Genomic DNA, 13,614 nt, shown 5'->3' with positions numbered 1-13,614 from the left:
TATTTATTTATAAATGATATAAATATAATGATGTGAAGCAATTTGATTGTTGCAAATTTATGCTTTAAATCCATGTATTGAGTCAAATCCCATTATAACATGTCTTGTTATTATACAGCTCTATCATGTGTAAATTACATGCCCTAAAATAGCTTCGGGTTGATATAAGATATAGCATAAAATGTATATTGGTCCTGTGGCCTAATAAACATGATATTTAAATATGCTACATTGTGTTTTAATGGTTCTTAAATAGGTAATTATCAAATAGCATTAAAATATTTCTTTTTCTGTTAATTGACAAAGTGGCATGTAATTCCAGAGAAGTCATCTCTGGAAAATAATTTCCCATTAGGTAATTTGATTTGATTATAATCTTAGGTCTGATTTTCTTTCCTTCACCTGTCTCCCTCACTTCAGAGAGAGAGAAAAAAAGAAAGGGAGGGAGAGAGAAAGTGTGAATGAGAACAAAAGAGAAGTGCTTAAGCAAATAGTAAATTTTCAAATCATGAGTTGGGATATTAGGAAAAATAAATTGGTCTTACTGTCTCCAGTATCCAATATTTACAGTGATCTATGACTATCCATCAGTAGAGAGAGTTAAGAGCCTGGACTTAATGGTCCATATTCCTCAATATGTGGTGATAATGACAATTAGCACTAATAGGATACCCAGGCACTTCAAGGCAAGAAGAGCTCTGTAGAATTCCTGGTTTTTGCTTGTATGCCTATGTCATACAATCAGGGAATAAAGATGATGGGTTAACCTCAATCATATGCCATTTTCCATGTCAATGAATCATTTAGAAGGTGGACTGATATTATATTGTAGGGGAAGAGATCCCAGAGAGAATTAAGCCCATCTGATGTATTAGTGCTATGTAAATTAGTATTCTAATGGCTAATTGTAGGAAAGTGCACACTTTGAGTTATTGTATCATTTTCAACTGGCTTTAAAATTTAGACCCTTCTCTTTTAGATAGTTTATTTCAGTAATATATTTAGCTTCCACAGGAGAATTAGCTTGTTCTCAAATTATGCTTCAAATGTCTGAAAATGTCTTGCCTTATATAGTAATACGAATTTACAGGAGGGCAATAGCATTTTGAAATTATATTCCTGACGTGCTAGCAAACATCACTTCTTTTAAAAAGAGTTTAATAATATGGTAATGTTTATGTAAAGTGGGCTTATAGTGTCACACTCGCATCTAATAAAGTGGACATCCATCATGTTGCAATAAAGTGAAGAGCTTCTAATTAAAGTGGGACATCATTGGCAGGATTAAAGTCATTTAGCGTAATTGAAAAGTGTTAATACCCTATTTTATCCTCTTCCATTGGTATTACTTCAAGGGTAAAAACATTTTAAGGTGAAAATGTGTCTTATGCCTTTAATTGAATGTTATTACCTCCTGATTGTAACGTATTGAAACTGTTTAATTACAAACCTGGAAAATTAATTACTGTATTGAGAAACAGATCCCAGAGGGTTATAATGTTCTTTTTTGTGAGTAAATACAACATAAAAATTGATATGTCCTTATTTATAATCCAACTTGGAAACATATCTCAGTATGATTTATTATACCCAAATGTTTTCATTAATTGAATAACAGTAAAGCAACATAGGTCATCCAAGTTAGTATTACAGCTCTCATATAAGAATTTTCAAAATTTTGTGATTAGGCTGCTTGTATTTGATACGAGATACATAGTAAACTAGAATAATTTTTATTAAAAAAAAGAAAGTAATATTATGAAATTCTTTAAGATCACATGTACACTTCCAAAACATTCTGCATCTTCTTTTTATTTTCGTTGATTTGCTTAATCTTAGACAGTAGTATTTATATATAGCTCTTTTCAAAGCTGTTACGACCTGCAGAAACCTTAGATTTGGCTGTCTCTGTGTCAGTCTCAGTCACACACTTTTGACCACCTTTAGAAGAAATTCGGTTAATTACATCTAGTATTCAAAATGATCAGTAGAAAGTATATTTTACATTCTTTAGTAATGTGCAGTTTATAAAACACGTACATAATGTTACATTCCAGATTCTCACAGTGTCTTATGAGTTAAGTCAGAGAAGAGTTATTGTGCCCTTTTTGCAGATGAGGAAAACTTGTTTTAAAGATACTAAGTAACTAGCAGAAAGTCAGGGAGAGAGTAAATGGTTAAGATGAAGATCCAAATGTTTTAGATGATTGTTCCTTCAACTAGGGCATGCTCACTTCTTAGAGCATATTATTTCCCATGATTTGGAAAAAGTTTCCCATTGAAACTCATTGTGTGGCGTGTAATCATTTCAACACCATATTTTTTTTAAGTCTATGTGTTTTCTTTTTCCAACTCTATTCCCATAATTGCAATAGCTGTTGTTAATGTCATTTTCCTTCTGAGTGAGAAAAGAATATTGATGAGATTGTGTTTGCTTCCACAGAACCTGCTTTTCCCAAACCAACCCCAGCAGCCCAACAGTAGATGTTCTGTATCACCAACTGGAGACCTCACGATTACCAACATTCAGCGTTCAGACGCGGGTTACTACATCTGTCAGGCCCTAACTGTGGCAGGAAGCATTTTAGCAAAAGCCCAACTGGAAGTTACGGATGGTGCGATATTATTAGATTTGTCTTATAAAAATAATGATTTTTATCTCAAGAGCCACATTGACCATGTGAAATTTTCTGATTTGTTAGTTAAATCATTTAAATTAATGGTTATCTTTAAGTTCGAATTTAGGTAAAATAACATTTTAAAATAATTTCTGATTTAATATCATTTGTTTTCCCAAAGAACATCCAAGACAATCTATTTTATTCTTAAAAATAAATGATGCATTATTTTAAAGAAATTACATCACACTCACAGTGTATAGAGATGTCATCTGTATATTTTTATTTAGTCTTATGCTGACGTGATTGCTTCTAATGGGTATTAATAATTTTACTAGAGGAGAAAGAGATCATCTTTAATATTATCAGAGGAAATAGAGATGAGTTTCCAGTTAGCTAATCACATTATCACATCCTGTGACTTTTTGATTATACATTTACTAAGTTAAATTCATTAAATATCTTCCAAACTACTGATGGATGCTAAAATTATTATTTTTATTGGCACACATGTGCTGGGAATCTTAATTGAGGCACCTGCATTCATAGTGAAAATTGAAAAAGATGTAGGGCTCTTCATAATCTGATTTTTTTTCCCAGAGCTTATTTGTCACAATTGACAGGTAGAGAGTTTTAGATATTTTCTGAAGCCCTAAAATTAAAAATTCTCTCTTGCTCTCCTATATTTGTAAGGTTTGTAGGGTTTTTTCCCCCTGATGCTGGCTTCTGAGATACAAGAGCTTTGGTCTGTGACCTCTCTGAGTCTCTTCTTTCTCTGCTGGTGAAATTTGATGTGCTTTCATACAATTCAAATTTACATGTAGATTAAAAGGTCGTTTACAATTAATAGAAAGGCAATACTTTTTAATGTCTGTCCACGGCATTGCCTGATTCAGCGCCATGTCAGGAATGAGAATAAATAGGACAGACAAACATTGGTTTCGAGGGCATTGAGTCTTTAATGGCCACACCTGCTGATGCTGCACAGCTTGACCACACTGGAACAGAGAGAAGTCAGGTTCAAGGGTAACAGTGCTGAGAGATTCTTCCTGTAGATGGGCAAGATCTTTGATCCTTCGTACCTCCATATTTCTTTAAGAGAAATAAAAGATAATTATTAATCTTTTTTAAGTTCTTATTTTTTATACTATTAGCAAAAAGTTCCAGGTACATATACTTGGAAAACAAGATATTCTAGCCAAAGCCTAAATTTTATTCTATACTACTATGAAACATTCCAAATATAACGCTTAAGAGCTCTACTATAATCTAGCTGCTTATAGTATTTTACAAAAGACAGACACTAAAATGTTTTTGAATGAAGAAATTGTTATGGAAAAGGCAAACCATATTTTTAGAAAACAAAATTGATGAATTAGAAGAGCTAATTGATATAACTGATATAGTTCATGAAACAGGTGAATATTCAGAATTATGTCTGATGTAATGAAAAGGAAAACTTCTTTTATTTTGAGAACAGGTGTTAGTTAATTAATGACATAATCTCACAAAATAGTAGTAATTCTAGCTTTGTTTCTGAGGTCAAAATTAAAAGAGTGGTGAGTTTAAATCTGATGACTGACTTGGCTCTGAACATTTGTTACGACTGGCTTGAATATTAATTCCTGCATTGATTTTTACTTAAGTAAGCCATCACAAAGTCAAGATTCTTTTGCAGGAACATTGAATGGAGGTTATAGAGCTATTGATTTTTACAGTAAAGAAATCTAACTTCAAGATCTAAACATACACACACACGTTATTATTATAAATAACTCTCTGTCTCTAAACATTAATTTGCTGCATTGGCTGATGACTTCAACTTCTATTCATAGTTTTGAATTTTTCAGATTGGTTAACCAATTTAATAATATATGAGCCATCATTTTCACTTTAAACATATATTTTTGGCATGATCCAGGGCAATTGAGAGCCAGTTGAAACTCCGGTGTAGAATGAAAACATATGTCATGTTCAGAGAAATAAGGAAAACATGTATGGCAATGTTTGTGTTGTTGACATTTTTGCACTTAGACTCCTTTCTTGGAAATATTTTTAACTCAAGAGTTAATGTAGGGGAGATTGCTAATGGTGACAAAAGTTGCTGTTGAGTGATAATTTACTGATTATAGATAGAACTAAGATGCTCCAATATACTTGAGTTTCAAAACATCCCTTTAAAACATCTTCTCATTAATTCATTGGCACTGTTCATTTCTTTTCTTCTGCTCCTTTTCTCTCAGAAAATTAGAAAATTGTAATGAGATTTCTATGAATAGAGCCAATAGAATCTAAAAAGACTAGAGAGAAGAAATGTATTTATATCTTGTGTTGACAATAAATGTAACACTATGATCTTATATGAAAGTTTATTGGGGATTTATAATGCATAGTTAGAGAAAACCATAGAATTGTTCACAGATCACTGGAAACCCTAAATGTTCATTTAACCTTTGACCTTAGTGTCATGGAAACCTGTGGTCATCTTTCACCCATAACATCCTTGAAACTGAAAATTCCTCTGGCTAGGAGATTTTCTGTTACTTTATTGATCAAATTCCTTTAAAAGAACATTAGCTGCTCACTTGGGCAGTAAAAAAGAAAGAAGGAAACTAATTAAATGTCCTTTGGCTATATCTGTAATTTCAAGGTATGAAAATAAAAGCAGGTTATAAGAAGTTACCTGAATTCTATATAGATATTTAATTTGAAGCAAAGAAGTAACATTATTTAAAATTAAACAAATAGTTTGTACTCTGGTAATACAGACCCATTTTTCTCACTGACTTCAAAAATTATTCATATTATTTTGTGATTTGACCTTCCATTTTTGACCCATAAAGAAAATAAATGCCATGACACTTTCAATTTGAATATCTATTTGCACAATTATTGCCAAATGTGAGAATTAGTATAATATTGTACTTTCACATTCTTAGAAGATTATTTTATTTACTTCTCAAATGAAGAATTTGATCAAGAATATCAGTGAAATAAACGGTTCTAATTTTTATTTGTAAAGAATACACAAACAATATTTTTTCCTTACGTTTTTATAAGGTTTTCTTTTCTTTTCTTTTCTTTTTTTTTTTTTGCTGAGGAAAATTTGCGCTGAGCTAACATCTGTTGCCAATCTTCCTCCTTTTTTGCTTGAGGAAAACTAGCCCTGAGCTAACATCTGTGCCAATCTTCCTCTATTTTGTATGTGGGTCACCCCCATAGCATGGCTGACGAGTGGTGTAGGTCTGTGCCTGGGATCAGAACCCATGAACCTGGGCCACCAAAGCGGAGTGCGCCAAACACTGAGCACTGTGCCATGGGGCTGGCCCCCTATAAGGTTTTCTACATACGTGTATACGCACACACACTTTTTTTTTTTTTTTTGCGAGACAGATCAGCCCTGAGCTAACATCTGATGCCTATCCTCCTCTTTTTTGCTGAGGAAGGTTGGCCCTGGGCTAACATCCGTGCCCATCTTCCTTTACTTTATATGGGACGCCGCCACAGCATGGCTTGACAAGCAGGGCGTCGGTGCGCGCCCGAGATCCAAACATGCAAACTCCAAGCCACCAAAGTGGAGTGTGTGTTCTTAACTGCTGCGCTCCCAGGCTGGCACCCCACACACACATTTTAATACACATTTTGATCTAGTAGGTTTAGGTTGATTGGAAGTCCACTGTTTCTTGATATGCAGGGGACCTATGTCATAACTTCTATTTTAAATTAAAATCGGTTGTCTTTCTCATGGTAGGCTCTAAAAGGGCTGCTTAATTTAATGATTTTTTTTGCCCAAGACTGTGCACTTTAGTAATAAAAATGCATATAGATTGAGAAATAGATAATCATATAAACTGGTATTTATAGAAGTTGATAGACAAAGGAGATTACACCATTAATAAGCAAAATGACTTATTTGATTATGTACATTGTAATACAAGATACCTTCTTGAGAAAAGACACCATTTATCTTCACAATTACTTAGCAATAAATCATATCCACCATTATTTTTTTCCTTTCTGTGCAAATTTTATATATATATATATAAAATAAAGAGCATATTTTGGATAATTAACCAAAATCTATGCTAAGTTTATAAAACTTTCTCTCAAGAAAGCCTTCCTTGGACCTGGTCATGTCAGTTTCATTATAAGGTGGTCTTCTAATGAGCTACAAATGAAAGCTTGCCTCCAATTGACTTCATATTTCCATCACCATTTAAATAATACTGTACATTCTGATATATTTCCTAAATCATTATGAAATACTCCTAAAGGCACTGAAGATACTGCTACAAATAAATATTTGATAAAAAACACTCTGAACTAAAAGTCTATGAAATTATGGAAAATTTACCCAAATGAACACAGGAGTTGATATAAATATATAAATATTGATTGCATGAAAACCCTGTTTTGTCATACTATAAATATAGTCTAACTAGATTGTTTTTCTTTGCTTAATTATAAAGACTAATTAAATCATCCAAATTATATTGCTATAATCTAAAGCCCAATGTCACAATTTTGGAAATAAATTATTTATAATCTAATATTTTAACATCAACAAAAATATTATAGTCTATATAAATACTGCATGTGACTCATGCTATGAAGGGTGAAATTATGTATTGTACATATATTTACAATATAAGCAAAAGTGAAAATTGATTCTACCCATATGGTACTCCACAGGCTTTCTTACATATGCATATGAGATAAAATGGACGTTTTATGAATGTCATAAGCTCTCTGTATATTCATTTTAATTTTAATATGATTAAGCCTTTCAATAATACTAAGCCTTTCTAATGTCAGAATTTATCCCATCATCATCTTAATTATAGGTAAATCAGAGTAAATTATAAACAATAGTATGACTTCACTATAGTATGTATAGATAATAGATATATGATGGGTATAGAATACACACAATATAAGTAATGTATATGACTTTGGGACTTTAACCTTATGTTCAATATCAAGACATTAAGACTACTGAATTTCAGAGACGTTAAAATATCCTGAAAATATGTTTATCCTTTAGTTTTGACAGATAGACCTCCACCCATAATCCTACAAGGCCCAGTGAACCAAACACTGGCAGTAGATGGTACAGCATTACTGAAATGTAAAGCTACTGGTGATCCTCTTCCTGTAATTAGCTGGTTAAAGGAGGGATTTACTTTTCTGGGTAGAGATCCAAGAGCAACTATGCAAGAACAAGGAACATTGCAGATTAAGAATTTACGGGTGAGTAATGTTTGACTTGTATTTGAATCTTCATCTCAGCATAAGTACTGCCCTAGGGAAATACTGTTGTGATTTAAATCTTACATCCCAGCATAATTGCTGTACATTTTATTATAGACCATGTTATTTCTTATTTTACAAATGATGAATTGAGATTAGAGGGAAGGTCATTGTCCTTATGTTAATCATAAATTCATAACAGACCTAGAAAATTTTTACTCCTTATCCAAACCCATATGTATGCAATCAATGAAACTAAAAATCTTGAACACATAAAGTTAATGATAGTGATGGAATATTTAAAATAATTTGGAAGTGACAAATGTGTCTGATTTACTTTCATGAACAAAGGAAGTTTGTAAGGAAATGTGGATAAATTGACTTGGCCAAACAGTTATGTGGAAAACATAAAGAGATGAGACTGAGTACATGGGAAACAAGCTTGGCTATTTGGTGGAAAATCTTGCATTTTAGGTTAAGTTGCTGTGGAGTTTAGATGTAAACTTGTGAACAAGCACAAGCCGTTGCTGGTCTTTTAACAGAAGATAATGTGGTAGAGAATGACAATTCCTGCTGACTTAACATGTTAGACTTGCTTCTGGAGCAAATTGAATTAAATGTCTACTTTTGAAAATCATATTAGCTATCTGCTGCTATGTGACAATAATAACAAACACTTAGAGACCTAAAGTTACACATTTATTATCTCATAGTTCTGTGAGTTAGGAGCCTGGGCATGACTTAGCTGGGTGTTCTGCTTCAGGGGCTCACAAAGCTACAATCAGGTTTTAGGGTTGTGGTCTCATCTGAAGATTGCCTGGGGATAGATTTGCTTCCAAGCAACACAATTGTTAGCAGAGTTCAGTTCTTTATGGCTATCAGACTGATGAACTCAACTTCTTGCTTGCCCTTGACTGAAGGCTGCCTTTAGTTAGTTCCTTGCCGTATGGATATTCCCAATATGATTGCTTGCTTCCTCAAAGTCAACAAGGAAGAGAGTCTCCTGGCAAGATAGGCATTACAATCCTATGTAACAATCACGAATATGACATCCTGTCACCCTTGCCATATTCTATTGGCCAGAAGGAAGTCAACAGGTCCCAGACACACTCAAAGTGAAGGCTTACACGAGGTGTGAATACCAGAAGGATGTTTGCCCTCCACGAGTATATTCAGTTCATTCAACCAAATATAGAGAGCCTCCCCTCCATGTAGCAGGCACTATGCTGGAGCTCAAGAGTATGTTATAGTAATCACAAGATTGGGAGTGAGAGCCAGAACTGAGATGGTTGATGTAATTGTGCTTGAAGAAAAATTTATTGAAAATAATTCAGTGCAAGAACAATTAGTAGAATCTGGTATCTAGGGAGAATTTGGGAACCAAGACGAAGAAAAAACCGAAAACAAAAACGGTGTTGAATTTTGCCATTCAGAAGCCAGAGGAGGAATATAAAAATATTTCTATTACACGTATTTGCAAATGATCACAGTATGGTGTGTTCTTCTCTTACAGTGGAAATATGTTTACAATCACACGCTTATCTGTGATTTTTATCTGTGTATCATACAAATACATATACCAAAAGGAAGAATGGGTCTATTTTTGCATTGTGTGCACACACACGAATCTTTAATTTATTAATAAAATTAATATATATAATTTTTTAGTTTTAATTTTGGGACAGGCATTAATTATTGCTCTATGTAGAAAAAATGCTGTCAAAATCAGTTAAAAGAAAAATAAAGTAATATAGACTTTTAGCCTATCTTTTTGTTGATTATAAATTAATTGTTAACTTTCTTTGAACAAAATGAGAGTTATTAAAAAATTAATGCCAATTCTCCTTGAGTAAACACTTTAAACTCCCTCCCTGGGCTAAAGGCAAACTTGGGCCATGGAGGTTAATGCATTTTCACTGTACTGCTGAATTAAAGGGTGTGCTTGAATAGTCAAGATCCCCAGTAGGGTTTGAAAGAAGCAATTAAAGGTGGGTGCTTGATGATGTCAAACAAACTTGGAGCCCTCTGACAGACTTCTGAGTAGTCTCTCTGAGAGGCAAGCTCCTGGGGGCTTGTCTGCAGCCAACTACGCAAGGAGAAAAGTAGGTGATGGAGTGTGCCAGCACATTAATCTCTTTTTAAGCGCTTGGTTAAGAAGAAAAGAAGGATGGAAAAAGATAGGAAGCACTTATGATCAGAAAAGACATTATTTCAAGTTAAAGGCATAAAAATGAATGTGGTGATGGTGATGGTGATGGTGAAAAAGTGACTTTTAGCAATGATGTTTAGGCTTTTGAAGTCACTTGTGATAAACTCCAAAATGAAAAGATTGTTCTTTTTCTGTAAGATGACTGTCTTTAAAGGGATATAAAAATGTTTTACAGTGCTTCACTCGTGCAGTCAAGAGAGGGTTTCTGTAGGTCCTATTTCTCTGTGTCTCACTCTTTCTTTTTTGGTACTTAATGCAAGGGGGAAAAATAGTGTGATGAACACTGTGTTCTCATAGTCCAGCTAATTGGTAACTGAATCTGTGTCTTTTGAGAAGTAGAATATTCCAATACTCATTAAAACATACCTACCACAGCTAACGTCAGACTAGTATCTCCACACAATGACAAGGAGATGCAGTTAAGAAGCATTACCTCCATACTCTTCTTTTAGCATTTGCACATAATAACAAGTGCTACATTTTAGTTCAACAGCTATAATAAAATGCAAATTCTTTACTCTTTCACAGACTGTATTCAAATGAACATCCCATTAAAATCCAACCTGGGCTCATTATATATAGTTTGCGAGTGATGCTTCTTAAATGCAAAGATTTCTAATGACTATAATGCGTGCACAGCCACATTTAAAAGAATGGCTTTTTCTGCAATGGCTATCCCCCGTCATCCCTTTGTATAATAGAAGACAATTGTACCCAGATAATATGGCAAAGAATGACATGCCGGAGCAATTTGAAACTTAAGTTAAAATACAGAATGATGTTTAAAATCAATTAAAATGGTGGAAAGGCAGTAACATCCACGCACTAATGATTGACCTGAGAATCAATTGTGGAAGGTTGAGTCATCTTTTCACTTGCAGTTTGAACCCAGCAGATATTATATTCCAGGAACTCCCATATTTCATCAACAATTAGAGCCATGTTCATCACAGAATTTTAATTCCACATTTTCTGACTTGCCTTATTCTTTGGTCATCAGTTTCTCTTCCCACCTCACTTTTCCTTCACCTCTAAACTAATGTGAATGCATATTGTTTGTAGTGTAAGCCCACAGGGATCAACCACAGGCAGGATTTTTGAGTGATGTCTTTTATTGATTTGGGGCTTTTCTCAAGGTATAATCACAGACTCTTCTGCCTTTTACATTTGTAAAAGAGAACTTTTGTTGTGTGTGTGAAAGACCAGCCCTGAGCTAACATCTACCAATCCTCCTCTTTTTGCAGAGGAAGATTGGCCCTGGGCTATCATCTGTGCCCATCTTCCTCTACTTTATAGGGGATGCCGCCACAGCATGGCTTGACAAGCAGTGCGTCGGTGTGCACTGGTGGTGCGCGCCCAGGATCCGAACCTAAGAATCCCGGGCCACCGCAGCGGAGCGAGTGCACTTAACCGCTGCACCACCAGGCCCGCCCCTAAAAGAGAACTTTTGATTCTATTATCAAGTATTTCTAAAAGTCTTTTGCCACTCAATGAATAGCAAAAACATTTGAAGTGATCAATGAAATGGCAATTTTTAAGTATGCTTAAAAAAGAGTTAGGTATTAGATTATTTCTATGGTTCCCTTCAGCTCTAAATTGCAATGATTCCATAGGCATGGTTTGTTTGTTTTTTAATGATACAACCTTATTTCATTCACTGTTACACTGCTACAATTTAAATATGAGTACTGTTCTCTTTAAAGGGAAAGATTTAGTTTTCCTTTTTTTTAAAAAAATTTTTCTTTCTTCACTTTTCTCCATGTCTTTAAAAAAAAAAAGGAAGGGTTGGCCCCCTATTATCTCAGTGCTTATTTTATCCTGGGTACATTTTATTTGTTGAAATATAGTTCGAGACAGAGATGACAGCTTTGCTTTACTGATCTCTGAATGGTTATAGGATTCTGAAAAATTCTGTCCTGAGTTGTCCGTATCTGATTCTGACACAAAGAAGCCCCAACGTAAAGCTAGAATTAAAAAATAAGAGCACTGAGCCAGCCCTGATGGCCTAGTGGTTAAATTTCGGCACTCACCGCTTCAGTGGCCTGGGTTCACTTCCCAATTGCGGAGCCACATCACCTGTCTGTCAGTAGCCATGCTGTGATGGCGTCTCATATAGAATAACTAGAACCACTTACAACTAGCATATACAACCATGTACTGGGGCTTTGGGGAGGAAAAAAATAAGAGAATTGCTGTGGAGGCAAGAAAGACAGACAGATAGAGTTTACCAGAAAAACAACATTTAGTTGTGGAAATAAAATAAAAAGCCTTTGAATCACTATTATGAATCAAATAACATTGTAGGAGTTTATTTATGTATCCATATGATTGACTCTGACGTACAATTGGGACAGCCAAATGATGCATCATATCTTAAGAAATTATACATTGCCTTGTTGAGACTGCGTAATTATTCTACAAATTAATTAAAACAATTTACTTCTCTCCCTTCTTCACACACTAGATTTCTGATACTGGCACTTATACTTGTGTAGCTACAAGTTCAAGTGGGGAGACTTCCTGGAGTGCTGTGCTGGGTGTGACAGGTGGGTTTGTTGTGAATTATCTCAACAGACGAAATCTTGAGCGCATTTTAGTGATTAGCTCATTATCAAATAATAAGTTAAGGGGAGATCAAGATTTTAAATTCATTGAATGTGAAAACGAAGTCTTAGGACACTTTTTAATTCCTGCATCACTTGGCACATAGCGTTGCATTGATGCTATTTGATACATTTGTCCTTGATAACCTTATTTTATTTTCTCTCTCTAAAGAGCAAGCAGTCCTAATGATCCTACGTGAAAGTAAAGTTAACATTTAGTAACATGTAGGAAAAGTCAAGATTCACTTACAATACTTCTGATTCATCAAGATGAATTGCTCACTGTCTAGGTCAACTTCTTTAATAGACTATTTTCCTTCTTTTAAGCATTGTTGTTAGCCTATGCAATCAGGAATGAAGCTTTTTCTGTTTGTCCTCTATAGAATCTGGAGCAACAATCAGTAAAAATTATGATTTAAGTGACCTGCCAGGGCCACCATCCAAACCCCAGGTCACTGATGTTACTAAGAACAGTGTCACCTTGTCCTGGCAACCAGGTACCCCTGGAACCCTTCCAGCAAGTGCATATATCATTGAGGCTTTCAGGTATGGCACACTTTCTTTTTTCTCCATTGGGTTTTTGCTTTAGCTCCTATGTCCTAAAATCTCACGTGAGCTATCCTGCTATTTTGAGGACATGTTCAATCAAGGCATTTTAAGAATTTATCTTTTATATCTGACTTTATTCAAGGATAGACTTTAGTTTCTTTTTTCATTTATAACTTAATTATTAGATTAAATATGCATTATCCATGCCTAAGTCTATAAGGATCTAGTTCATAACATAATCACTTAGCTCCTCTCTTTACCCTGAGCATTTTAAGGATCTAAGATGAGAATTTTGGCATGAGAACTGGACAGAAAATAATTTAATTAGGCACAGACACTTTTTAAGTTATGCAACGTTTACTGAGGCATGGAACCCTGGAACTTT

At 34.4% G+C, this 13,614-nt stretch overlaps 1 protein-coding gene across 8 annotated transcripts in view; it reads left to right on the top strand.

Annotated features, from left to right (window-relative positions):
- Positions 1 to 13,614, top strand: part of ROBO2 (roundabout guidance receptor 2) — a 571,268-nt gene that overhangs the window by 468,992 nt on the left and 88,662 nt on the right. For all 8 annotated transcript variants that reach the window (XM_058570694.1, XM_058570692.1, XM_058570693.1 and 5 more), the window contains 4 exons: positions 2,444 to 2,615; positions 7,663 to 7,868; positions 12,542 to 12,623; positions 13,064 to 13,226. In XM_058570694.1, coding sequence (XP_058426677.1) covers positions 2,444 to 2,615; positions 7,663 to 7,868; positions 12,542 to 12,623; positions 13,064 to 13,226 — 623 coding nt within the window. The remainder of the gene's footprint in view (positions 1 to 2,443; positions 2,616 to 7,662; positions 7,869 to 12,541; positions 12,624 to 13,063; positions 13,227 to 13,614) is intronic.

This window comes from Diceros bicornis, chromosome 27 (assembly GCF_020826845.1).
Source record: "Diceros bicornis minor isolate mBicDic1 chromosome 27, mDicBic1.mat.cur, whole genome shotgun sequence".
In the NCBI taxonomy this organism is placed as follows: Eukaryota; Metazoa; Chordata; class Mammalia; order Perissodactyla; family Rhinocerotidae; genus Diceros; species Diceros bicornis.
Note: the sequence above shows the minus strand (reverse complement) of the source record. Positions and strands in the feature narration are given on the sequence as shown.